This window comes from Falco rusticolus, chromosome 13 (genome assembly GCF_015220075.1).
Source record: "Falco rusticolus isolate bFalRus1 chromosome 13, bFalRus1.pri, whole genome shotgun sequence".
NCBI lineage: Eukaryota > Metazoa > Chordata > Aves > Falconiformes > Falconidae > Falco > Falco rusticolus.
In genome coordinates this window covers 10,628,155-10,654,462 of record NC_051199.1, presented here as the reverse complement: position 1 = coordinate 10,654,462, position 26,308 = coordinate 10,628,155, and the positions used below count along the sequence as shown (strand labels likewise).

Below are 26,308 nucleotides of genomic sequence, written 5' to 3'. Positions count from 1 at the left end.
TACCCCACCACAGCTGGCAACCTTCACCGTATCCCACCACAGCTGGCACCGTTCCCCGTATCCACCACAGCTGGCTCGGCTTCCCCCTCTCCCTCCACGGCCGCCGCCTCTCCCCGCGCTGCAGCAGAGGGGCTCGGGCTGCCGGGGGGGCTCGGGGGGGCGGCTAGGGCAGGGGCACCGGCGCGCCGGCGGGCAGATCTGGGGCGAGGGCCGCAGCGGCCGTGCCCCCCAAGACCGGCCCTACGGTGGAGGCACCGTCGCGCCGTCAGCCCGCGGCCGGGCGGGGCCGCTCCCTCCGGCGGGGCTCGGGGCGGGCCGGCGCTCCCCGCCTCCGCACGTCCCCCCGCCCCGCTCCGCAGGGGCGGCCGCGGGCAGCTCCCCCGAGGCGGGCTGCCGCGGGGCTCGGCGAGGGGCGGGCGGGCGGGGCGGCCGGGCCGCGGGCCCTATAAACAACGGGCGCCCGCCGCGTTCTGGCCGAGCGGCGCGTGCAGCGCAGCGGCTGCCGCGGTGGAACCGGGCCGAGAGCCGCCGAGGGGATGGTGAGCGGGGGCCGGCTGGCCACGGCGCCGTGCCGCGGGGGCGGCGGTGGTGCCCGGCGCAGCCGCTCGGCGCCCGGAGGAGAAGGGGGGTCGGGGCGGCGGGCGGGCGGACGGGAGCCGAAGTTTCGTTGCTGACAACCCGGTGGCGGCGGGGGCCGGGCCGGGCGGTACGCGGGTGCCGGCGGGCCCCCGGGTGCTGTGCCTGCTGCCTGCTCCCGCCAGCCTCCCGGCGCCGGCTGCGTGGGTGCTTCTGGCGTGGCGAGTTTTTTCTTGCCGGTGGCTTTTTTCGGCAAGCGAGGGGGTGGTTGTGTTTGCCCCCCGGGAAGCGGTGTGCGGGCCGGGAGCCCCGCGCTGTGCCGGGCCGGGCGGGGGGCGCCGCTCGCCGCTGCCACCGACCCCGCGGCGGCACCTCCCTGGCACCGGCCTCGTCGCAAGAGCTTGGGAGCTGGAAGTTGCTCACTTTGCTGGTGCTAGACGGAGCTTGCTTTGCTTGTAGTGAAAAAAAAATTGACTTAACTAAGATTTTCTGTATTGAGTAACAGAGAAACGGGAGAGACGTATTCACAGCCATTGCGGTTCGGGGAGGAAAGGGTGCGTGTATTCTCTAACTGAAACAGCGTTTGGGTAGTGTTGGTGCCATCAAATCGTGTGTTGGAGCAGAGAAGTGGTCAGCTAAAACTCCTGGCTCCCTTCTGGATACGTGGGAGCATGCTTCGTTTGCGGAGTGCTGGGAGGACTGGGAAATACGGAGTGAGCCTGGGAGAGACACTCCTGGTTAAAATTATGTTCAAGGGTGTGCAGTGTGGGAGGAGCTGCACAGAGAAATAAAACCTCTGGAGATGCCATTGTGCAAGCAAATAGGTGCCGAGATGTCAGATTTCCCTTAAAACTCGGGAGTACCAGTTTATGGCTTAGAGGCCTCAGTGTGATTTTTGTTTCTCTTCCTATTTTTCATGCCTGCGTATGGTTCTGAAACGCGGTTTGGTTTCTGTGGTTTTAACTGCATTCTTGGGCAACTTCCTGGAAGAGAAACCTGGTGGACTGATTATTGTGTTTTTCACTGCGCTGAAAAAATGACTTCTCCCTTCACTTTCTCTTGTGTGAATGTTTAGTAACATCTTACCCCTTGCTGTCCACGGGAACTCATTAGAAGCCTGGTTTTGTAGGGACTATTCAGGAAACATACGTAGGTGTGAGCAGCTGTGCTGTTAGTGTAGCTTTGAAAAAGGGGACAAGCTGCAGAAAACCAACAGCAAAGTGAAAACCAGCTGCATGCCTGCTGAGTGATCAGATAAATCTTTTAAGTGTGTGAGGTGAAGACCAATGCAAATAAAAAGGCAGAGTGATTAGGTAGATTGATTCAAATACATACAAGATGTGCTAGCTTGGAGTTCTAGCACTTTATGGGGTGTGATTAAACCTGTGAGAATAGCAGCTGATTGGCACAGGAGTAAACTTTGAGTAATGAATGCTAGTCCACAGCTTCTTTACAATTATGGACAAATTGTTCATCAGGCAATCTGTCAGCAAATGTTGTCGCTGCTCTTAAGATGCTGAAAAGCTGTTTTTCTGGACATCAGCCTTGCATCTGCTGCCTAGGTATCAGGATGTTATAAAAACTCATCTTTGCTTTGGACGGTGACATGGCCATCACGATAGACAACTGTCTGTATAGCTCAGTGTCCCTCACGTGGGAGGTGATACCACCTCATGTCAGTACAAAAAAGAAAGCAACAGGGATCTGCAGTGGATTCTGTTTCAAGGTGTACACAGAAGTGTTGAAGCTTCTGTTTGGTGTTGTCATTGACAACCAGGAGAATAGCATGTCTTAGTGGCATGCGGAGACTTTTAGTGTGGGTCTCTAAATTGCACAGCCAGAAGTGTGTTCCAGTCCTAAAGCTTCTTAATGGCATACTGCTAGACAGAAAGACATCAAGCAGCGAGCCCAGTTAAGTTGAACTAGGCATTTTTAGCCTAGATTGAACTGTATGTATATAAAAATAACCACCTCACCGTATTGCTAGGAATTAAAATGGAGACACATATAAATTGCATTCATCTATAGTAAGGGAACAGTTCAGCGGGACCTCTGGCTAGAGAGTTCTGTGGTGGTGGTGGTGGACTCCATATCTACCTGGCTTGTGCAGCCGGTTGCAGCTTTTAATACTTGCTGGGCAACTGCTGTGTTCATGCTTGACAAAGCTGAGGCTCAGTAGAAGGTTTTTCTTGGAAGTTGGAGTTACGGTTGTCTAGACCGCTTGGATTGCTTAATCATGAGCATGCATGAGACAGTATGCTTTTGTAATATTAATTAGGGGGAAATCCAGCCTAATCATCAAAACGCTTCCAGTTAGTTGGTCTGTTAACTGGATTCTACTATTTTTGTAGGGTCAAAGGTTTTATACATGGGAAGACAGGAAAGATGGATTAATCATCACTAATCTGTAAAGTGTTGCTTGATGCAGTCATCTTTGTGTGCCTCTGGGCATCTTCCTAATTGCCTGTGACATAACTTACAAATCACGTTAAACAGCAAAGTGTTAGCCTGTAAGTACCATGCAATTCCTATACTAACCATAACTAACCTTTAAATAAGCGGAGTGATACAAAATACTGCCTTGCTCTAGCTTTGGAGAGCAGGTAACATGGAGTAGCTAATCTCCTACTTATGAATTTAAAGATTGACAGCGTAAGTTAGAACTATGAAAATATAAAATTTTAAGTAAATGGCTTTGGTGTATGGAAATGGGAAAGGTGAATATGTACAACCATGTACATGTTCAGGTGTGTCTCCTCTACAGTGGTTAAAATGAGGGGGTGGGAGGAGACCAGAAAGATGAAAATAAAGGTAGTAGCATTCTACAGCTGTAGCTACACAAACATTTAGGCCGGCATGCTGTGGAAAAGAGCTGTCCTGTGTTCTGCTTTCTCCTGTCTCCTTGCTAGTACTAGGATCTAGTTCAGTACTCAACTACATGAATGCTTCTGTAAGCATAGAGGAGATCACTGCTGAAGCTGGTGATCAGGGACAGGAAGAGGATGGAGCAACTTCAGTGGCGATGCTAGTATGAGCCATAGTTTCATGAGCTGTTTGTCATGACCTTGAAATACACTTATATGCAAACTGAAATGCTTTATCTGTCCTTTAACACCTCTTCTTGAGCAGTGTCTGTGGAAACGCATGAGTTTTGGCAGCTACTGTATCTTGCCTGTGGTCTGGTGTTCACCTTTAATAGCCAGAAACATGCTTCTGCTTGCATTTCCAGGCTGAAATCAGGAGATGACTCATGCTGGGGCCTGATACTTAAACCACTTTGTGGCATATTTATGAAAGCATGTTCATGTTGTGGATTGATCTCCCCATGGTGGGAATCTGTCTTGCTGGCCATACTCGGCAACATGATGAAAAAACCATGTGCTTCAGGCATTCTCCTGTTCTCTTGCTGGGCTTTAGAAGCAGTGGCTCTGAACTTTTTAGTATCTTGGGACCTTGAGAGCAATTATAGAAGACATCAAGACTGACTACCAGCAGGCTCTGAACTGAAGACCCCCGCTCAAGGCTGTGTATGTAGCGGCCTCAGCACGCAGGTGGAAACTTTCTTTTTGAGCAATATTAGTTGTCAACAGACTCTAAGCTACAATTCTAAGCCACATTGGGGTTTCCAGCAGTAGTGCTGAGAAATGCTGGTACACTTTAGCTCTGTTAGTCCAGCTGAGATGCAGATTGTAGCTGATGAATGTGAATTAATACATAGCTTTGACCAAGCTTTGTTTTCTTCTTAAATGCTGTTCTTGTTATTAAATAATTTGAACTTTAAACACCCATTCCTGCAAAAGGGCATGTTCTGGTATTTAGTGATGGTCCTTGCTGTTTCAGAGATGGCTGTGTCACCTGGTCTGAACTGCAAGCTTCTGCTGACCAAAGGTTTTGAGTTGTTTTTGAGGCTGCTTGTTTTGTTTTAATAGGGGAGGAGCAGTCTCTGTTGTTGGCTCTGACAGGTTACAGATACAAAAGCAAGAGGAGAATTGGATGTTTCTTGAACTCTTCTTCCATTCTGGTATCTTCTTACTTTACATCTTTAAGCAATCTAAAAATCCTGCTTAGAAGTTGGTGGATTTATCTGTTGGCTATATGTTTCTCTCTGGCTGTATACCTTCCTGTTCCAGAAGTAGTTCATGGAGCTTTCTCAGCAATGGAGTGGGCTTGAGGCCTCCAGCTGCTCTGGCAGCTCAGCTGAAGAGGCTGCTTTCCCAGCTAATTGCCTGCTTCCTCTGAGGTTCGTCATCTGCGTTACAGAAATAGCGATGGACTGTGCGGAGGCTTCTCAGCCAACGCAGCTCACAGCTCAGCCTGCAAACTTTCAATCTGAACTGAATCAGATGGCTGAATATACCAGGTCATGACCTGCTCTTGCAGGATTCTTGTGCGTAGTTCATACTCAGTTGTCCCTTTTTTCCATGGAAATTTAGGTCTTGCCTTTCCAGAAACCTGGAAAGTAAAGTCGGTGGGATTAATCGGAAGTGAACTCAGGTTAATGAAAAGAGTATATTTTCTTAAATACAGGTCTTCTAAAGAGCTGTTAATTCTCTTGTTAACTGGTTAACGTAAATAGTCTTGCAGATGACTGAGGAGGTGTCTGAGAGTGTACAGTTAGGTACCCAGCACAGTGCTTGATTCCCGCATTCTTCCTGGGCGCAATTCCTACATCCTTACAGCTTCTGTGACTTTGGATGCTTTTGTAGTTGACTGGTTCTGCTTCTGACATTAGCAGGGGCAGGGAGAGATGAACATAAGTAATCTGTATGCTGTAAAGAAAAAATGTAAATATCCTTCTTGGGTACCCTTTAAACTAGTTCTGAAATGGTTGAGGACTCCACTGGAAAATGAATATATATATGTGAGCTTAAGTCTTTCAGTGGTGCTGTCCTGGAGGCAGAAAATCAATATGCTTTTTTCATCTTCAACAACTTTAATCCTTGACTACATTACACTAAGAGCTATGCTTCTTGCCTAGTATTTCAGACAAGAACGGGGTTTCTAAACTTACTTGCAATTAGGAAGCAGTTGTTTGTTAACGTTGTACAGTATGATTGCTAAATAAAAGGCTAGTCACCTATCTGCAGATCTCAAACCACAAGTGCAGTAAATGGTTAGAACAGTGTTCCTGATCTCCCCCAGTATTTTGTCAGATGGTAGCAGATCCTAGTTACAAATGCTTTTAAATTTAAGGTCTTTAGATATCAATGAGTTTCTGTAAGTAAGTACAAGTCCTTATAAAAGCTCTTATTATTAACAGAGAATACTGGAGTTGTTCCAGCTTATTTTTATAGTGAAATGAGTGTATCAAATAACTCTAACTTTTACAGAACTGTCAACACTGTTATTACCATACTCTTACCTCTTGTAGGAGGAAGAATAAGTGAAAACTTAGTAGTACTGAATTAATTTCATTAAGTGGGGTTTCTTCAAGGCTACTTGGAAGACTGAGAGCCTGTCTCTTACTTGTTATCAGTTGGGTATCTCTAACCAAAGCCAGCATAGGCTTTGGTTAGGTATCATGGGGCTGATAAGTTCTGCCATCTCTTAGCTTCCTAGAAGTACAAAAATGTTACTACTACATAGAAAACTCAATTTTCAGTTGTGCTGGTAGCCCAGACCAAACCATAAGGTGTGGAATGGTAGGAACTGGACTTCATAGGGTGTTATCAAATAGGAAATAAAAGTACTTCTTTTGTAAACTAAACAAAAAAGGTGTAAAATCTAAAGGCAAACAGTCATCTGTTTTCTCCTCTGCAGCAGCTCATGTGCCTTGTGAAAATTTCAGTAAAGCTTTGACTATTGGTTTGAGGACTCAATTCCATGTCTTCTAGCTTTCATTATTTTTTACAAACATATTTTTTTTCTTTGCTTGACAGTTCTCTAGGTCTGAGTGTTACAGCTAACAGTAGCTTAACCCTTCTAGAAGAAGGATATGTACTGGGAAGTTCTTGGAGCAGACTGAACATCAAGTACAGGTCTCCATGCAGTCTCCAAGTGGCCATCTCAACAGGGCTGCTTCTACTCTTTCAGCCTGGTACGTGCAGGAGATGGGGCATGTGTTGCTGGCCAGCGGATTAAAATTTACCCTGGGAGAAGAGCAGCAAGTTTTTGCTCTGCAGGGGTGTAGAGGTGCAACAGTCCTGGTGTCAGTTGTGTCCTGCAACAGGTGGGAATGAGTAAGTGTACTGGATTTCCCTTTAATATTCTTTAGGGAAGAAAGAGGGTCAAATACTACAGGAGAAGTGAGGGTTAAGGTAAATGTGATGGTAAAGTACCTAAGACACCAGCTGGTGTTAGTCCAGCACCTTGTGAAATTAATTCATAAATCTGTGCTTAAGCAGCCCATTACCAAAGAGTTAATACCCTGTACCTCATTAATGGGAGCTTGCAGTCCTGTAGGTTTGCTGTTGTTTCTTAATGAGCCTGTACTTGCATAGTGAGCATTGTTAATGTACAGTAAATGTGGGAGCTGTGGCTCCATGAGGCTTTTCTTCCACAAAAACTTAAAATGGGAGCAGGTTATGGACCTGCTGCTACGTTTTAAGAAAATGCTTTAATCATTGAACCATTGTTCCCTTCACAGGGGTGAATTGAGAGCAAGAGGGTATAGCTTCACTGCTGTGTTGTGAAACACCACTGTGCTGCATCTTTTTGGGAAACTGGTTCTGCAGCATTAGTCATGATGGGCTGACTGTCCCATGCTGTTTCTTCATTATGTTAAAATAACCACATTGCATAAAGAACTTGTAATCAACAAACCCACTTATTTAATAAAGGGGCACCAGTAAATTAAAAATACAATTTTCTTTAATCTTCCTGATATTGTGAGACTTGATAATAGATCTTAGAGGAAGAAGGCTGTGGAAACTGCTTTAAATACAGGAGTAAATAACACATGGAAAACTTAACTATAGTTGTTGAGCCTACTGTAATGAACAAACACAGATAAAACTTGAAAATGGTGGTAGAACTGTAAAGCCCTAGAACTCTCTGTAAGCCCCCTGCCCTGTCATTGCAGCAAACTGTATTTGCTTCATGAAGCAGAGCTAAAGTTGTCTCTTGAAATTATATATAAATGAGAGATGTAAGTAAAAGCAAAGGATAAATAAATGCCTATCTGTGTTCTTGCAACTCTAAACAGTGCTTGTGTAGTTGTATGGTTACAATTGAGTGGTGAAATTAAAAGCTGTCTCTGGTCAACTTTACAAGGACCAATTTCACATGTAGTGAACCACCATGTGCAACCACCAAATGCTGGAGAGAGAAAACCAGTCCGGCTTGTGAACTGAAAACTCTAGTTGTGAAGCTACAGTAAGTTTAAATGGAGCTTGTCTCTCTGTCCTTCATGCTAAATGGAACCCCCCAAAAAGTGGTGGTCAGGATTCTTCATATAGAAGCACTAAATTCTAACTTTCTGCTCATGTGGGAACTGTGCTTGGACAAAGAGATGGTTCCTATCTGGGGCCAGCCAGTTCTACAAGCTGATGCTCTGCTGGGAAATTCCCCCTTGGCAGGGGAGGCTGGTTGGACACAGTGAAAAGGAGGCATTCCAGATGGAGGCAGTCCATCTTGAAACAAACACAAATGCACTAACAAAAGAGAGAGAATTGGAAATAGTGAAAAGATTAAGGGTGAGAGGAAAGCCTCAGAACTGGTACCAGGTTTTTTGTATGGTAACGTTGGAACGTTGGCTGTAGTGCCTGAGGTCAGACCAGTATCTTAACATACAAAATGCTTTTTCTAAAAAAACCTTCCAGCTTATCTCTGAGATAAACAGAAATTGTGCACATATTGACAGTAGCTTACCCCTCTTCAGAGCTCTGAGTACTGAGCTGTTTAACAGTGTTTAAAAGCTAGCAATCATCCTTAGTGACGCTCTGCATGTACTAAACCTTCAAGGTATTGAGTAATAAAAATCTTTTGTTGTTAGATATTTTTCATGTGACATCACATGTTGATACAATGTGGCTTTTATTTTTGTGACTGTGGGGTTTTTCTTTACTACTTTAAAGCAGAAAGCACTGGAAACAAGTTATTAGATAAAAGGGAAGAGCCAACATTCAGGATGTACCAGAAAACCCAGAGGAAAACAAAATATTTCCCAGCTCTGTCTTGTGGAAGAAGTCACTTCTGAACTCACCTGCATTCAGACCAAACCCAAAATCATGTTTAGATGTAGCAGAGGCCAAGTGACATGGTAGGAGAGGATGCTGAAGGCTTTAGGATATAAGAAGCTTAGGCAGAAGGGGAGTTGTGAACACCTGTGATGGGGAGAGAAGCCTACCAATGGGCTTGAGTGTTTTAATGTACTGCCAAGTGTGCATCATCTGAAAAACAAGACCCAGCATGTGACCTTCCCATTGCAACTAGAGTGGTCTCATTGCTTTGGAGAAACAATTGCTGTGTGCTCAGCCGGCTCCTTAAATGACTGTTAACAAGTCTGGTTGAGTATTTATTCAGTCCTGCTGGAGAGAGTTAGTTAAATGCCTGAAGTGAAACTGCTTTCTTTGAGCTTGCATGTCAGTTGAAGTTAAGACTTTAAAATTAGTAGCACAGATGGCACTGACGGGGAAACATCAACATCTCAAGCTTTGAGAAGTCCCTGAATGTTTGTTCCAGGCAGAGTTTCTCCGGGCATAGAGGCTGCCCAGTGCCTGCCATGTGGGTTCAGGGGCTCTGAGTTTTTTTGGCTCAATACAGCAAGACCAGCAATGCTGCAACACTGCTTTTCAGTTTTACTCTGTTCAACTGTGCCTGCTGCTCTTTCAGTTACAGCTATTTGCAGAAGTGAAGTCTGGTGTCTAAACTTCCTTATGCTTGATACATCTTTAAAGAAATTGCAGAATCAATCTTGCAGCTGTAAGAATGAGCCTTTTGCTTTATACCTTATTGCTGTTGAAGTCAGGTTTCAAAATAAACACTTAGAGGTGCCTCAGAATACTAACATATTAGTGCAGTGGGTGCAGATATCAAAATCTATATACAGTGAACTATTTCTTCCTCAATTTCCTCAAAGTGGTCTTCAGTCTCTCTGAGACGGGTCTTTTCTCTGCCTTGCATTTTGAAGTTGGATATTTTTTTATCTTATGGTTTTGCCTCTGTCTCTGAACCAAACTAACTTCTCTTCCTCTTGGGAAAAGTGCAGCAGCTCAGTCTGGCTCTCTCAAAACAGTCTTTCCTAAGCTAGTGCTTTGCTGTAGGAGAATCTCCATGCTCAGCAGCTTTTTGTGCCTGGGGCTGAAGACTTGACTTTTCCCTGCTCCACCAAATGCCTTTCTAGACCCAGATCAAACAGTCCATATTAATGTAACTATGTACTGAGCATTCTGTAAATGCAGGCCAAAAGCATTGTGTCCTTTTTGTTGACATAAATACTTCCATAACTTCAGCCAAAAACTTAACTATGCATTATGTGGGTGATCTGATTAGCTGAGCCTAGTGCGAGTTGAGTAGCTGCCTAGCATGTATGAGGACTAGTGTTTGCAACACTCTAGAGGCTGAGGTCATCTGGAGATTGGTAGCCTGAAGACATTTCGTCATCTGTCATGAAACAACACAAAACTACCAGCACAGATAAGACATGCTGTGGTGCTCCTCTCCTGCCTTCCCCAGAGCTCTCTGGCTGGACTAACTGTCTCAAAATATGCAGCAGCTTAAACTGGGCTCTGCAGTTGGACACGGGTAGTAACTACTAATTTAGCATGGTGTACAGGACTTGGTATGGCGCTGTTCAGCAGGGCAGATGGACGAATGGAGGTCTCAGTATGCTCGCTGTAGACAAGGTATTCCTAATGCAGCTGAATACATGATACTGTCATCTGTTTTGTTCAGAAGTGTTAGTGTTAGGAACTAGATTTGCGTAGCAAATTTAATTTTTTTTGGTTTTATTACTCTAGGTGCATTTCTCTGTCAGTATTTCCATTTTCTATTTAGAATTTTAAGTTGTGGGATGCTGTCCTTCCTATTAGTTCTCAATCTAAGAAGCAGACAGCCTACCTTGAAGAGGGATTATTTTTTTTAGACCAGCATCTTTCAAAAGCCCACATTTATGTAAATTAATTTGCCTATACACCTTCCTCCTTCTCAGTTAACTTTGTGAAAAAATATAAAGATCATAGGCAAAGAAATGCCTGGCTTGTGTTTTTTGTTTGGCTTTCTGAAGCATTAGATTGAAATTTAACCATCACGATGTTTTTTAGCCTAAGCATTATGAAAGCTTGTTGAAAGAGTGTTGCTATTCTGTATAGCAGGTCAACTGTTTTCCATCCTACATCCTTTTGGATTTTTTTTCTCCTTGTACTCTACTTTGGCTCTTTCTTTCAGGATATGCAAATGTACTTCTTGTTACTGAACTGCATAGAGGCTGGATATTCTGAAATACAGAAGCATTAATAATGTGAATGCCAGTTCTGCTCGAAGATGAAATTGGCTTCTCAGTTAAGTGGTTAAGCTGTGCAGTGGGCATGGCAGGGCCAAAAAGTGACTGCTCTAATGCTGAAAAGCATTTTTACTTTTTTCTCCCTGTGGTCAAAGCACTGCACAACCTTGTTTCACTTACTGAGCAGGTGTCTGGTAGAGATTGTGCTCCAAAATGGAGACCAGCTTGCCTTAATGGTGCAGCAGGAGGAGAGGTTAGGCAAGCATGGGGGAGACCTCTGGGGAAATCAGGTGCAGCAGGTAGTAGTTTTTTCCCTGAAACAAAAAAAAACAAAACTAAAATCCTGTAGCAGTGGCCTTGGGAGCAGTTGGGTTGTTTTGACAAGACTTCACGCATGTGTCATAGGGAAAATACAAGGCTGCTGGTAGCTGTCACCCTGAGTTTGGCAGGGGCCTTCACCAGTGAAGTAGAAAACTTGGGACTTGCAATATATTGTGGTAGAGGCAGAAGGAGAAATATCTGACTTCAATTAAGCTTGTGCAGATGCAGTAGTACATAAATGACAATGAAACATTGCTTTATTTGGTTTCATAGAAGTGTCACTCCTGTCTCATAATACACTTCTGGCAATGTAATAAGTCAAGGGTGGATGCACTCAAAAGAGCCTGAACTCTTCTGGGTTGCTGGCTGGATCAGATGGAGCTGTCTCAAAAGCAAGGTTTTCAAATTACAGCTCAAATTGTGCGCTTGGTGGTTGTTGCCTGTCACTATTCGTGGTCCCATCACTATGTCAGACAGGCTGTATTGCACCAGCATTAACTTCTTCCCTGTAATCACATTTACTAAATCTCTAGTAGTTGTGGGGCTTTGTAGTTTGGGGTTTTTTTGGCCAAGTTACTAGGTAAAGGTAGAAGTCTGATTAATATTGTGATTAAGAATTTTTGTTTAAACTGCCCCTTGCATCTCTGGGTAGGGAGGAGACATGGTCACCATGCCACCAAAGAAAACTCTTAAACCTAAAACCTAGCTTTTTGTGGGGTGGCAAGTCATACTTGCCTCCTGCAAGGCAGCATTGCCATCCGTGTAGAGCTGCTGCCTGGGAGAGAGCAAAGCCTTCCCCCTAAGAACAGAACTAGAGATTGATTTCATGCTAGTATCAAAACAAATAGGAATATCCTTAACATTTTTTATTTTAAAAGTGCAAGTTCACTTTCCCTGTTAGGCTGCTGGTCTTGCACGCAACCGCTTCCCGCTGTAGGCAGTGTGGGCTGCAGGACAGATGTAGGAAGTGATTTGTGTAACCTGCTTCAGGGGCTGAGGTGGCATTTGGGTTTTGCTCCAGCAGGGCTCCACTGCAGCTGGCCACAGCCAGTCTCGTTCTCCGGCTGAGCTTGAGTAGTGCCAGTTGATGGCTGGTATGGAGCACCTTCGGAAGGAATTGTACTCCAGTGACTCCAGAACTGCTTGAGGGATTAGTAGGTTGATGGGAAAGACTTAATTAGTGGGTGTGCTGTTAAACTGCTTTGTAGGACAGCGTTTTCACTTTTTCTTGCATAACTTAAATTAGTCTGACAGGTTCCTCAGGTCACAGCTATATTAACAGTTGGGTTGGGGGGAGGAAGATGCCTCAACTCCTGCGCTGTTTCATGTTCAGCATTTGGTTTATTCTGTGCTGCAATGGCAAACTGACTAAGCCAGTTCTGTCCCCTGAAATGGCACAGAAGAAAGTAGAAATGCTGTATCTGTTACTTTCAAGTCAAAGTACATGCTATAAAGATTACGTGAATCTGCACAAACACCAGCTGGTTTTCTGATAATCAAGTACTGCGGCACGGTTTGAACTCCCAGCGTAGGTAGGCTGAGCGATGGCAGAGCTCCTTGGCGCGGGACACCCTTTTGTGGGAGTGGGAGGTGGCTGGGAATAATGCCTCAGCTGAAAGGCTCTGCCCACCTGAACGCTGCCTCTGTGCTGGCCTCTGGCTCAGGCTGCTAGAGCCAGAAAAGCAAGTGTGTGGTGCTGAGCAGAGGGCTCAAGGGAAGGAAACACCTATTTCTGGTTTTTTGTGTGGTATGCAAACTGCATTTTCATCAGTGGTATACTGTCTGCAGCCTGGTTAGACTGCACTGAGCTAGGGAACTAGTTGACTCATCAGTATGTTTGAGAGACTAATGCTGAAGTGTGCTCTTGGAGCACCAGAGTTGGCTCGGTTGGTCTGGAAAGCGAAGTCAGGACTCTTGAACTGTGCAACTGAAACTTCTTAAAACAAAAATGTTGTGATTGAACCTTTCAAAAGTGAGCTGGGAACCTAATTTTGTGAAATAGGATTTTATTGCATGACTGTTCCTCTAAGTACCTGTTTGCACTCACAAAAAAGGGTTTTGAACACACGTCCATGAAGAAGAAATACAGCCTAGTAGTTACAGCACCCAGTGCGTAAGATTTGGGCTTGATTGTCTAATCAGTTGTTGAGATGTCCTGGACAACCGTTGGTGCTGCATGTGCCTCAGTTCCTACGAGGTCATGGGTGTAATGATACTGAATTCTGTTAGGTGTTGGATCTATAGATTGGCCCATTTTTGAATGTGAATTTCCTTCTGCATTTATTAGCTGCTGAATTTTCTTAAATGGAAAAGTACAGGCTAAAATCCAAAACAAACTTTGCATTTTAAAAATCTAAAAGTCTTTCTCTATTCCTGTTATGGAAAATGCCAGTTATGCAGCTAACTCTTATTATTCTAGACAGGTGTAAATTCCCACAACAGAAGGTCTGTTTGCATATGTATACATGCTTCTGTTCACTGCAGAAAATGATCTATCAGATGTACTGTACATCACACTTTAGTGGGCGAGGACCATATCATAAGGCTCTTAGTGCTAATTTATCCTAAAGGGCAGTTCAAATAGAATGCCAAGACGCCAATTAACTGAAACATAAAACTGAACTTGTATATGGTGGGAGGTAGTCTCCCAACTTGGTGGCTTTTGTCCTGTTACATAGTCAATGATATCTGGCTATTTCATGGTTATCTCTGCTTCTGGAAACCCCTAGACCTAAAATACTGGTAGCAGTAAAATGCAGCTGTGGGTCCTGTTGCCAGAGCTCTGTGAATGGTGTGTGGAGCATGTTTACCTAAAGGCCAGGCGAGTCCTACACAAGAATTTAGGCTGAAAATAAAAATGCTGTACTTGTGAAAGCTGACTTAACTTTCCCCTCTTGTTCTCTTACAGGTAGCTCCAACCAGAAATCATGAACAGGCACTTCCCACTTCTCTTTGTTCTTGGGACTTTAACATCTGTATGTTCCCAGTTCAGTTTTTATCCTTTGGAGGAACTTAGCTCTGATGTTGGAATCCAGGTCTTCAATCAGATAGTGAAAGCTAAGCCTCAGGACAATGTTGTTGTTTCTCCTCATGGGATTGCATCAGTCCTGGGGGTGTTGCAGCTGGGTGCTGATGGCAAGACAAAGAAGCAGCTGACAACTATGATGAGATACAGTGTAAATGGTCAGTGATTCCTAAGGTGGTTTTGGGTGTGTTTTGTCAGAATCCTCATGCTGTTTTGAGATGGCTTTCAAAGTGTGGTAGATTGCATCATAAACCAATTAACTCTGTTTACCAAAGCACAAAATGGTCACACTTGAAATTAATTGGCGATTTTAATATTGATGTGTGCATATACTTGAACTGGCTTATAAGCAGCTTTGTTTATGACTTCAGGGCCCTGGCTAGGACTGCCTTCATCCTTGCAAAACTGATTTTCCAGAACAGTGTGGATGGCAGGCCAGTGCCAGCATGATGCGGGAAGGTTGCAGTACCCCGTTTGAGGCTGTGCTGAACAGCCCTTAATGTGCCACTCATAACAGATCACATTACCTCATGTTGAAAGTGATGCAAACTCTAACCATACGATTGATACTTCCACTTTGATGTTCTTCAGCTTTGTTCATTTGTGTTTCTGCTGTCAGGATCCCTGAATCTGTAGTTCTTGTAGTGCCCTCTTCTTGAAACAGCCGTTTCTGGTTGTCTCTGTGCCTGACACTGCATGCATCTGTATTTATATTCCTCTGCCGATGTCTGCCCCTCGAGAGGGTGTAGGCTGAAGGTTCTTGCTGCTTTACTTTGCATGCTGAGTATTTCTGTGAATGTTTGCCAGCAAGACTTAACATCTTAGTGCCAGCATTCTGCCTTACTTCCAGGAATAGGAAACCTTCCAAGAGGTAAGTGCACGTTTAAATCTTGAGCAGTATTGTCATGTAACACATCCTGTCTTCATTTGCTTTGCTGTTTTGGTTCTGGGTTTGAAGTACAGCAAAACGATTTGTCAGCTTAAGATCTAAGTGTTGTAGATTGAAATCTCTTCATGGGATAATCAACTTTAGGAGCATTTGAATACTCAAAATATAAATACTTGCAAAAATCTTGAAGCGATATACCAACTGGTTCTATTTGGCCTGCAGGCTTTCTGATCCTAACTGTAAGACACAGAGGTTCTCAAACTCCTTAAAAGGTAGCCAGTACCTTCTTACAGAGACTTGTCATGGGATGCTACCTATCTCTTTGCACAGATCTCCTCTACTTTTGTTAATTATTGCCTTACATTCCCTTTGGCAACTATAGCAACTGCTTCTTTGGAAAGGTAACGGTTGAAAAACATTTAATTTATCTTTAGCTGTCTTTTAATGCAATTTAGCAGCAGGAAGCAAAGAGGAGAGCCAGCATCATGAGACCAGCCAGCTCTCCCCGGACCACCAGCAAGTGCTCCGTGGACCACCAGTGGTCCACAGAATACAGTTTGAGAACCTCTGTTATGGTATGTTCTCCAAAATAATTTCTCCATAATACTGGAGAGTGAACATATAGAAACTTATACAAATAGTACTGCTAAAGCATTCATGATATGTGAAACAGCAAAGCCATCTGAGGCTTTTTCTTATATGCAGCTAAGAGAATAACTCTGAATTAATTTATTCACTTCATATCTCTCTGATTTCAAGTTTGTCTACATAAGGAAGCAGTCTGGAAATGTTTCTGCTTAAATTTTACTGGGAAACAGAGGGAGCCCATCAATAACTGCTACAAAACCAGCCACCCAGGGATCCTGTTCAGTGTAATGGTTGAACATGAAGTTGCCTGCCTGGCGATAGCTTTCCTGTGTAGACAAGCACTCATTCATAAGCTGTAACAACGGGAAGAACTGGCTATGGTGAACATAGCAGTTCTTCTGTGCTGCCATATACCTTCTCTCAGATACGGTGAAGGAGCTAGCAAGCACTCAATATGAGCTGCTTTCAGGTCCTAAGGATCTTGACTGTAAGCACTGGTACCTACTGTTTTCCCTTTTTTTCTGTTTTTTAAAGGCAAGCTCATGTGTTAAGGGATTGATTCCTGCTTGTAGCTAATTTAGGCCAGGGCCTAGTCTTTAAGGAACCTAAGGCTGCCAAGATTTATGAGGTTCGAGTAAGGCTTCCTTTATTTTCCAGTAAACGGGAAGGAAAGATGATGAGAAAACAACTTTTGCTTTGCACTCTGAGGTTCAAGACCACCTGTATAATCTTGCAGAGCTGTTGGGTCTGAGTGAGCAGGCTGAGCCCTGGACTTTGTCACAGTCACAGAAATGGCAGGTGACCTGGGCATATATGATACAAAATACACTTCAGAACAGTCTGTTCTATGGGAGAGTGTGGTTAAGTAGCTCTGCAGTAAGACTTGAACCTTGGTATTATCCCCAGCCTGTCTGTAGCATTCCGAGCAGGCAGCTAGAGGGACAGCTGGCATAACAGTGAAGGTTGTCTTTTCGCTGGGAAACAGTAGTGTGCTTCAGATGAGATATCAGAAATGGGTATTTTGGAAGGCCTCTCAGAATGCCTGCTTTGGTCTCCTTTTCTAGTCTAGCGCTTAATGTCTGACCTTTCATGTAATTAATAGTTGCATATAAGCTAACTGTTTGTTCATCATCTTATTCTAAATTAAACTTGCTGTTCTTTCCAACTAGGAGTTGGTAAAGCGTTAAAGAAGATAAACAGGCTCATAGTCTCAAAAAAGAATAAAGACATTGTTACAATTGCTAATGCAGTGTTTGCAAAGAGTGGCTTTAAAATGGAAGTGCCTTTTGTTACAAGGAACAAAGAGGTGTTTCAGTGCAGTGTCAAGAGTGTGGACTTTGAAGACCCAAATGCAGCATGCGATTCCATCAACCAGTGGGTGAAAAATGAAACGAGGGGTGAGTATTGGCAAGTGCTTTCTGCGTGTGGCAGGGTGGTGTCCGAAACATCTCAGACTCGCATGGAAAGATGGGGAGGTAGAAAAAGCTCTATTGCAGCTGAAAACAGTCTTTAAGCTGGCATTAGTGTAATGTTTTAGAACTGGTGAGCAGGAATGGGCAGTCTCACTGCCCCAACAGGTGTGCCTGTCTAGTGGCCTTGAGGATTGTACATAGTTTGTGTGTCCATCTGCCCATGGTATCAGAGTTGCTTCTACTGCTCTTTGCCTTCATACAACTGGTGAGAAATCCAAGCAGAGTTCTCCTGGGGCTGTGCTTTCTCAAACATAAATGTGCTTTCAAGCAAGTCAGACATTTGACTCAGTAAATCAGACTCATGGAAAGCTGTAGAGCAGTTCAATTTTTGCTCTTGCTGCCCTAAACCCTTACAAGGTATGGCAATGTTCTTGGGAGTCATGTTTAATAGAAGATTGTTAATTAACCCTGCTGTGACAGAATTCCTCCTGGTTAGAGTCTCTTGGCATCTAGTTGTCAAGCTTTACATATGCTAAAGCCAGAGATCATGTTTTACAACATATTCATAGTCTAGGTGAACTACATGTTAAAACCGGTGCCTCCTGGATGTGAGGAGTATGTTAATGATGTTGGATGTGGTATTTGTGTATTTGTGAAATGGGGCAGTCAAAATTCTTTCTCTACCATATCACCAGTTTTGCATAGCAATGTTGCAAGCAGTGTGTGAATGGGGAAGTGCTTCATCTGAAACTGTTACTGCTGTAACATAGTCTTCGATATGCTCACCTGCTGAAAAGTGTAAGGCCCTGTTAGTTACAACATCAGCCTATTGATTAGCAAGGTATACTTGCTTTCTAATTATCCTAAAGGTTTACTTTTTGACAAAGAATACAGCTGGCTTTATGAACCTTATATGTGTTGCCCTGTGAGGAGTTGGCACCCTAACAAATCTAGAGGCCTAAAATAGTATGTGCTTCAGGTTCTTAAAGAGCAGTTGTCCAGTGTTGACAGCAAATACTCAGACTTTCTTTTTCTTCTAGGTATGATTGATCAGGTTGTAGCTCCAGATGATATTGATGGCAGTTTGACCAGACTGGTTCTAGTAAACGCTGTGTATTTCAAGGGCTTATGGAAATCACGATTTAGACCTGAAAATACAAAGAAACGTCCATTTTATGGAGCTGATGGGAAGACCTACCAAGTTCCTATGCTGTCCCAGTTATCTATCTTCCGCTGTGGTAAGCTCGGTAACTCCCACTACTATCAAAATGATTATAAAATTTTCTTTTTCTTCCAACTGAAACAAGTTTGCTGTACATGTGGTTTAATGGTATTGCTTATTCCAGCTGATGTAGGAGGGTTTGTGTTGAAGTATCTCATACTGCTGAGGTATAGATGAGCTTGCTGTGCAAGGTATTTAACAGTTGCTTAAAGCTGAATACTCTGTCAAAGTACTTGCCTTACCCTGTTGTCCTTTAAAAAGGAAAATCTGAAGTACTCAAACTGAGAAGTTTGCAGTAAGAAGAAATCCTTATTTTTTTTAAGAGGTGAGAATAAAGGAAAACTGCCAACAGGAACAGAACCCTGAGGTTTATCTGGTGATCTGTGTATGAAAGAAAGATTGAAGTCGAATCAATCTGTAGTTTACTGTATAATAAAGAAGCAGGACTTGCACTGTCTGTAGTCCTGTGGGAGCCAGAGAAGCACGGGGTTAGCATGTTGGCTATATCTCTCAAGGTGTGAAGCTGCTCTTCAAATTTAAATTGAGTCACTAGTGAAAAGAAGTTCAGCAGGTTCAGCCAGACTTCCATCAGAGACTCTCAGAGCTGACATAGGCGGCTGGATGTGACTGACAGTGTGCTTCAGCACTTCAGCATTGCAGCCCTGTGGGGATTTTATTGGTCAAAGATTGAAGCTGTGATAAAAGGACGTTTTCTCTTGCATCCTTCCAAGAATAGAGCAGTGCTGCCTGGAACTTGCTTCCATACGTGCTAAACACAGCCTGAAAAATAGGGCTGAGAATACAACTTCTTGTAAGTCAAAAAACAAAGACCCGCTGTGCTTTTAAATGCTTAATTTTACTGTCAATAGTGCTCAACTAATACTATAGACTTGTGTTGAAAGTAAACAGCTGTAACACTGTCTCAAACCCATGTATTAAAGCAGATATAATGTAATACTTTGAGATAATAGCTGGAAGCATTAGCTGGGCGAGGTGGGGAAGCCTATGGCAGCATATACTAATCTGTAGAGTTTGAAAGAAGTTCATAGCTTAAGACAGGCTTTGGCAAGACTATTATCTTAAAGGCTTTTGGCTTTGGATTCTAATGCTGGGTCAGCACTATGTTGGCCTGTGTTTAAGCTAGAAAAGCTATTTAGGCTAGAAAGGAACAAGAGAAATATGGCTGAGTTAAGGCTCATTTTAGGTTGGGTATCTCAGGATTTCTTAATGCAGGACTTCTATCTTATTAACGCTTGCAAATGGGTCTGTAAAAGCTTAAGCATCTTAAATCCCATCAGTTGACTGTGAAGATGAACTCCCATCCTGTTTGATATGCCATGGTAGTAACAATAGTAGTTTGCAGCACATCAGGGTACTTTAGTGTTGGATAGTTTGCCTTTTGTTACTGTCCTGTAGCTGACTTATGCAACCAGTATTTTGATCTGTAGGCCCTTCTCTGAGAACTACTGTCATAATAAAAAGAAACAATCAAACTACCAGGCCTGACACGATTACTGTAAAAAAAGTGCAATGTTGCCAGTTTTCTAGCAATATGAGCTCAGTCAAGGCAGGTTGCATGGTGCTGGCAACAAAATTAAATTCCTAATGAAGATGTTGATTTGTCAGCCTGGGCTGACAAGTGCAGGCTTACATGAAGAAAGTGGAAAGATAATAAGATCTTATTGCTATCCAAAAACTCTCCCAGAAACCCTGTCTGTAGTTAAACTGACAAGTTTTCACTTGAAGCTCCTATAATTCTTCCCAGTCATGTACCAGAAATCCCACAGTAAGCAAAGGGAGCTTGGAGGAGAGGGTTGCTCAAAGACAGTCTTCCCAGCACTTGCTGTAACTCTTGGAGACATTGCTATCCTTCTCATCTAACTGGCCTCCTGCACTGCCTCAAAGTGGCTGCTCTCCACTACCTTGAAGGGCTGAAGACTGCTTCCTAACGAGATCCTTATTAAGCAAGAAAATGAAGTAAATGCAACAGACTACTACAAGCAGGAGCTCTTCCAATAACTCCTAGAGGAAAAAGATCTTCTCTACTAGTTCTCTTCAGTTTGGAAAGATGGTCTGGGGTTTGTTGCTTCTTTTTGTTTCTCAGTGCTCAGTTGGTTCTGGAACAGTTGGTATCTGAAGGAGAGCTGATTTACAGACCTTGTCATTTCTGACATAGCTGGCTTGCCACTCCGGGCAGATGAGGTTTGCTTGGGAAGCAGTATGTGTGTCAAACTCAAATGAGTATTTGCTTCATGGTGTCATCCTGTCTTTGCTTTTTGTCAAACTAGCGTCTGTACAGAGCCCATACAGTTAGAAGTGTTGCCTGCCTTCCTGCTAGGCAGTCTTGACTTTTTAGAGTCAGTTCTAATACGTGGGCAGAGCTTTCATAACAGACTGTTATAGCAGTAGGTATCGGAAGGTAGAATAGAAATTTGAGGCTATAAAAAAAAAAAAACCAAAATGATGGCTCATCAGCTTTGCTTATTTTTTTAGGCACTACAAGTACTCCAAATGAGCTGTGGTACAATATCATTGAGTTGCCATACCATGGTGAAATGATAAGCATGTTGATTGCTCTGCCTACTGAAAGCACAACGCCACTCTCTGCTATCATTCCCCACATCAGCACAAAAACCATAGGAAGCTGGATGACCACCATGGTAGCAAAAAGAGTGCAGGTTATTTTACCCAAGTAAGTATTAACATAACCAATTTCTCTTTCAGGGAATGTTTTGGGGATCATATACATATCTTTTCTGATATAGAAGCAAGAGTGCTTAAGATAACTTTCCTTTGTGATACTGATGTGGTTTTTTGTGTGTTCCAACAGATTTACAGCAGTAGCAGAAACAGACTTAAAGGACCCTCTGAAAGCACTTGGTATTACAGATATGTTTGACCAGTCAAAGGCAAACTTTGCAAAAATAACAAGTAAGTTATTTTTTTGGAATCCATAGTGGTCCTTGTTGATAGTTTCTGGCACTGAATAAAGTGCTGTTTTTACCAGTGCAGTTATTGGTTTTGTCTTGGATAAGTGTTACCATGACATTGGAGCTAAGTTCTATTTTGTAGCCAGCCAAGCATGGCTGCTTGCTTCTGTTGAACTCTGCAGTGGCTTTTTTCCCCTTGTCTTGCATTAAAGCAATAAATCATGTTGGTCAGCTTCATAAGACTTGTTGTTACAACCTGAGGGTCTCAAGCATTGTCTAAAATCTATGGCAGGACTTCTAACAATACTGTACTTTAGAGCGTAATAAACGCTGCAACTGCAGTATTTAACTTCTCCCTCAAGTATGTTTGGTGACTTTCTTGAACTGTAGGAAAGCTCAAGGACTAAATTCCCAGTCTAAGGAGCTGAACCAACACAGAGCTGTAAATAGTCTGAAAACAAAGTGTACACTTTTTTGAACTCATGGCTCTAAAATGCCATTTTACTTCTATTCTCTGCTTCCATTAAACTCCTGATGAGCTTCTACAGAGAGATCTAACAAAAAAACCCTGCTTCGTGCTGGTTTAATTTGAAAACAAATTCCTGTTTCATTGACAGCAAGGTGTCTTGCTAGTGCTTTTTTCTCCCATGATGCTGAGATAAATGGAATTCAAGTAAACAAATGACTGAAAAAATATGCTAATTAAAAGTCCACTTGCATTTTTAATTTTAACTTAAACCATCAAATAAGAAAACCTAGTAAATGCAGAGGAGTAAGATGTTGTTCTCTATTTTTTTGTAATTACAAAAAATGATTGTATTCAAAGGTATTACTAGCAGTGTTTTTTTTGCTGCAGCTTCAGGATTTCGGCAGGATTGCAGTAGCTTTATTATTCTGAGCCATGCTAGAATGGCTACTAGCCACGGTGTACGTCGGGACTCTTGCAGCTAGCTTTACTGAAAGTGCTGGTTTTGTTTGGTTTTTCAGGAACAGAAGGTCTTCACGTATCTCATGTTCTGCAAAAGACAAAAATTGAAGTTAGTGAAGATGGAACCAAAGCTTCTGCAGCAACAAGTAAGCAACTGTACCGATAACTCAGACGCAGGAAAACTGTATAAGGCTATACCACTAAGTGAAGATAGCCCACTTTGAGACCATTATGTGAATGTGCTCTGACTTGAGATCCGTTGATTTTTTTAGGCAATTCCTCAGAAAATCCCAACTTGCCAATACTGATCAGACTATTGATATACTCTAAGAAATGTAAACAGGCTTACTTTTTAGAGAAGTGTCTTCTGATCACTAATGGTTTGGCCACCAATGTAATGTCCTGGCAAGGTGGCAAAGAGGACTAAGCTACCACATCCTCTGGGTGACAACCTTCCTTCCAGCTTTCTGTGGGCTTTGTGTTGTGTCTTTTAATACGGTTCCTATAAGAATAACATGTGACCTGTGTGGCTTTAAATGTCCAGGTTGGAGGGTTTTAGGCATTTTATCTCTACCTGTGCAAGCTTCTAGTAAACACTAGGAAACCTCACTTTGACAGAATATATAATGTGTTGTTACTTGTTTCTCTAACTTCTAAACCTTCTCTTTCCTGCAAGCTGCAATTTTAATAGCCAGGTCATCCCCTCCTTGGTTCATAGTAGATAGGCCATTTGTCTTTTTCATCCGGCACAATCCTACAGGTAAGGAGCATTTGTATGTACTTTTTGGCTTAGAAGTTGGGTATCAGCTATGCAATAGGAACAAAAGTCTGGAGCTACTGAGTAACTATTGCCTTAAAAAAATTCTGCAAGTATTTTTTTATGCCTTTAATACTGGGTTATTTTACTTGGAATACAATTCAGAACAGGAAAAAAACATAAATATTGGCTGCCAAGTTAACAGAAATAAGCATGGCAGGTTCATGGGTACAAAAGAACAGTCTGTAATAGTCATAGTTTTCCTGAATGGAGAGGAAATAACTGAGTGCATTGGTGAATAGGATCCAGCTTTCTGATGGACAGTAATATAGTGCTAGGGCAAAGGCTAGAATAGGGGCTTCAGGGATCTAGGGTGTTACACCAGCCTGTTGTGAACAGAAGTCAGTGTTCAGGCAAAGAAACCATGATCGCTATGGGTTGACTCTCAAAGAGCAGAGCTGTCCCAGTTACTTTGAGTAACTCTTCCGCTTCTTGCAGTGATGTGTGGATGATACTACTAGTTAGTAAGGAACAAGATGCAGCTGCCAGCACTAGGGGAAGAGTAGGCTCCTGGCAGCTGTCCCCATCCTGAGGCTCCACAGAGCATCAACAGAACTGTGTGTCTCTAGAAATATGAGCTGGCCACCTATCCAAACATACGCTTCCCTGGGCTCACAGACTTGAGGGAGGCTAGACGAGACTGTGATGAGGTAGCTCAGCTGTGCTGTGTGACTTTGTTAAACTTTTCCGTGAAAGAACAGTATTTACAGACTGTGGTAATCCTTGTTTTCATTTCATCCCTCAGGCACAATCTTGTTTATGGGACAAATAAACAAACCTTGAATGTGGAAAAGACTTTCTTCAAGAAGTAAACACTCCTGTGACACACCCCAGTTCTGTTAAATATTTTGTACGCTACTCTTTGACTTCACTCAAGAGCTAGTTTTAACTGCTGACTAGGTTTTGAAACGGGAGTCGATGTAGTTCTGGCTTTGGGGGGAAAATACAGATTGAAAACTACGGTATTTCTTCAAAATGTCTAAAAGATTCTCTAAACTACTGAATGGTTACCTATGCTAACAAACTTTTGAGCTTTTTCTGTATCTACTAAGAATTTTACGTATGGCTTTTGTGAGAGGATTTTAACAGAATGATAGATGTTTCTATTAATGTTGGTTTCTTGTGTGTGGAAAGTCTAACTTTTGTAATACCACTTATCAAGACTACTTTTTGTTCTTGAGTATCTTGGTACCTGGATATTCTTGGTAGAAATAGATTAAAGTTCTAGCAATTTTTATATAGTGCATGTATCACTGAGAGTTTTAAAACTAATGTGGTGTTCGATACACATCGCATTGTCTGTCTTATTGTAATGTAAACTTGTCATTGCTAGTATACACTTTCTATTGGATTTAAATTTTATATTTGTTTTTGTACAAAGGAAAAAATAAAAGTGCATTATGAACAGTCAGTATTGTGGCTCATGGATGTGCATGTGCCAATGGGTATTTGGGTCCAGAGCCCTGTGAAGTACTTGTCTGAGCCTTCCTTCCAAGGAAGGTGAAAGGAGCGTTGTTTTGTGAGTTTTGTTGTGTGGGGTTTTTTCAGGGTGACTTTGTGTAGGTTGTTTGTTTGGTGTGTTGGGGTTGTTTGGTTTTTTGTGGCAGGGTTTTTTTTACTGCCTGTGGCTGATTTCCTTTTCTGCTGAAGCCATTCTGTAGATGAATTATCTGTAGGCTCAGTATCTGAAGAGCAAACTCCTTGTATTTGCTGTGCCCAAGTTACTGCTAAAATTGCCATGTGAGGACATCTCAGTGCACCTTAGGGGCCTTTCCTCCTGCTCCCTGTGGGTATAGATTATGTGCACATTTGTATTTCTTCAGGTCCTTGCAGAACTCCCCTGAGTGTAAAACTCTTCAAAAGGCAAGGAGTAAAAAGCCCTTTGGCTTGTCACAGACGGTTCTTTGTTTGCAAGCTTGTTGTACTGCTCCTGTGGCAACCAAGGGGTTTGGATGGGGAAGGTAAGTCTTTGATATTAGCTGCTTCACTTAAGGGCACACTGGAAGTGAGAGGAGGCTGGCTAATGGTGGGTTGTGGGGAGAATTTCCTGCAGTGTCTCACAGACTGCCCTGGTGTAAGTAGATGACTGTCGCATGCATATCCATAAGCTGGAAGGTGAGGAAGCACTGAGCTTCTTTGTCAGGTAAGAATACAAAATGAAGTGAAAATACTTCCAGCAGAAAACTGCCTGAATGTGTCATGGATGGCCAGTCCTAACCCAGTACAAAACACAGGATGAGATCTCATAATGTACTGCCACAGTATGTGATGGACAGGTGCTAACTTAGTAAGGGGGACAGGAGTAGCAGAAAAGCTCTTTATTCTATGGGAAGAATGTCTGACTCTTAGCTGTTGGTGCCTCTTACTGCAAACATGTCAAGAAGAATAAATCTCTCTAGCTGTCTTTTATGGGATGGATTTGCTGCCTGCCACCAAATCCTCCAAAGCTAGGAGAGAAGTGCTCCTGCTGCATGCTTTCTTGTGATGCTGTATACAAAGGGCTAGGTCTCCTGCCCTTGACTCCAAAGAGGTGAATGAAGAAACCAGCATGATGCACTTTTCTTCCTGTCTCATTGAAGAGAAAATGAGCTATGCAGGCAGGAAAAACAAAAGAAAACAAACCCAAAAAACTCCAAAGTGTGACTGATGTAACCAAAGATTCTGTTGCTGAGCAGGAAAGCTGTCCTGGCTAGTGTAGCCAGGCTTGCCTTCAATTTCTTGCATCTCACGAAGGTAAGGAGCAAAAGTAATAACAGAATTGGTAGAGTACTGTACAATGACAGTGCCACTTGCATTGGTTTGTCTTGCATCTAGCTTGGGGTATGGCTCTGCAGAAATAGAGGCATTGCCTCAAACTATATAGCTAGGACCTGAGCTGGACTTTAGAAGGCATGATGTGTGTGAGAGGTGACTACTGGGGTACAAGGTGCCTTCTTAATGCTCTGGAGCAGCATGGGATTGTATTTCAGAGCAACAGTATTGCCATTTTTATATGAAAATAAAATTACAATATGGGAATTTTTTGTTGCTTCTCTTTGTTTGTGGTAAGAATTCAAATATTAAGGGGCTGGTACTCGAAGCAGCAGTGTGTGCTCTGCAGCAAGCAGGCTTGGGATTAGATCTAGGCAAGAAAAAAAATGCGATGATGTAGTTTCCAGGTTTGCCTTAGCACAGTTTTTCTGTAAACAACTGTTGGTCCCTTCTGTTATTCCTGAAATA

The 26,308-nt window shown here is 43.0% G+C and overlaps 1 protein-coding gene across 3 annotated transcripts; it reads left to right on the top strand.

Moving 5' to 3' along the window:
* The first annotated feature begins 418 nt into the window (after positions 1-418).
* On the top strand, positions 419-24,500 carry SERPINE2 (serpin family E member 2). 3 transcript variants are annotated; one of them, XM_037407324.1, is made up of 10 exons: positions 419-536; positions 14,185-14,461; positions 15,648-15,767; positions 16,950-17,177; positions 18,233-18,430; positions 20,908-21,106; positions 21,245-21,345; positions 22,332-22,418; positions 22,949-23,032; positions 23,835-24,500. In XM_037407324.1, exons 2-10 carry the CDS (start codon positions 14,206-14,208, stop codon positions 23,870-23,872), a joined length of 1,311 nt encoding a protein of 436 aa, XP_037263221.1. In that variant the 5' UTR covers positions 419-536; positions 14,185-14,205; the 3' UTR covers positions 23,873-24,500. The 3 variants fall into 3 exon arrangements, with proteins under 3 accessions (XP_037263221.1, XP_037263223.1, XP_037263222.1); XM_037407325.1 differs by lacking the exon at positions 419-536 and adding an exon at positions 2,938-3,086 and having other exon boundaries at positions 14,187-14,461; XM_037407326.1 differs by lacking the exon at positions 15,648-15,767 and having other exon boundaries at positions 23,835-24,326.
* Positions 24,501-26,308: the final 1,808 nt, after the last annotated feature.

Excerpts from the sequence above, each read along its gene's own strand:
- SERPINE2 (XM_037407324.1), top strand. The coding sequence starts at position 14,206 with ATGAACAGGCACTTCCCACTTCTCTTTGTTCTTGGGACTTTAACATCT. Across the intron at positions 15,768-16,949 it reads GTTTGAGAACCTCTGTTATG|GAGTTGGTAAAGCGTTAAAG; the intron begins GTATGTTCTCCA and ends CTTTCCAACTAG. Across the intron at positions 23,033-23,834 it reads CATCCGGCACAATCCTACAG|GCACAATCTTGTTTATGGGA; the intron begins GTAAGGAGCATT and ends TTCATCCCTCAG.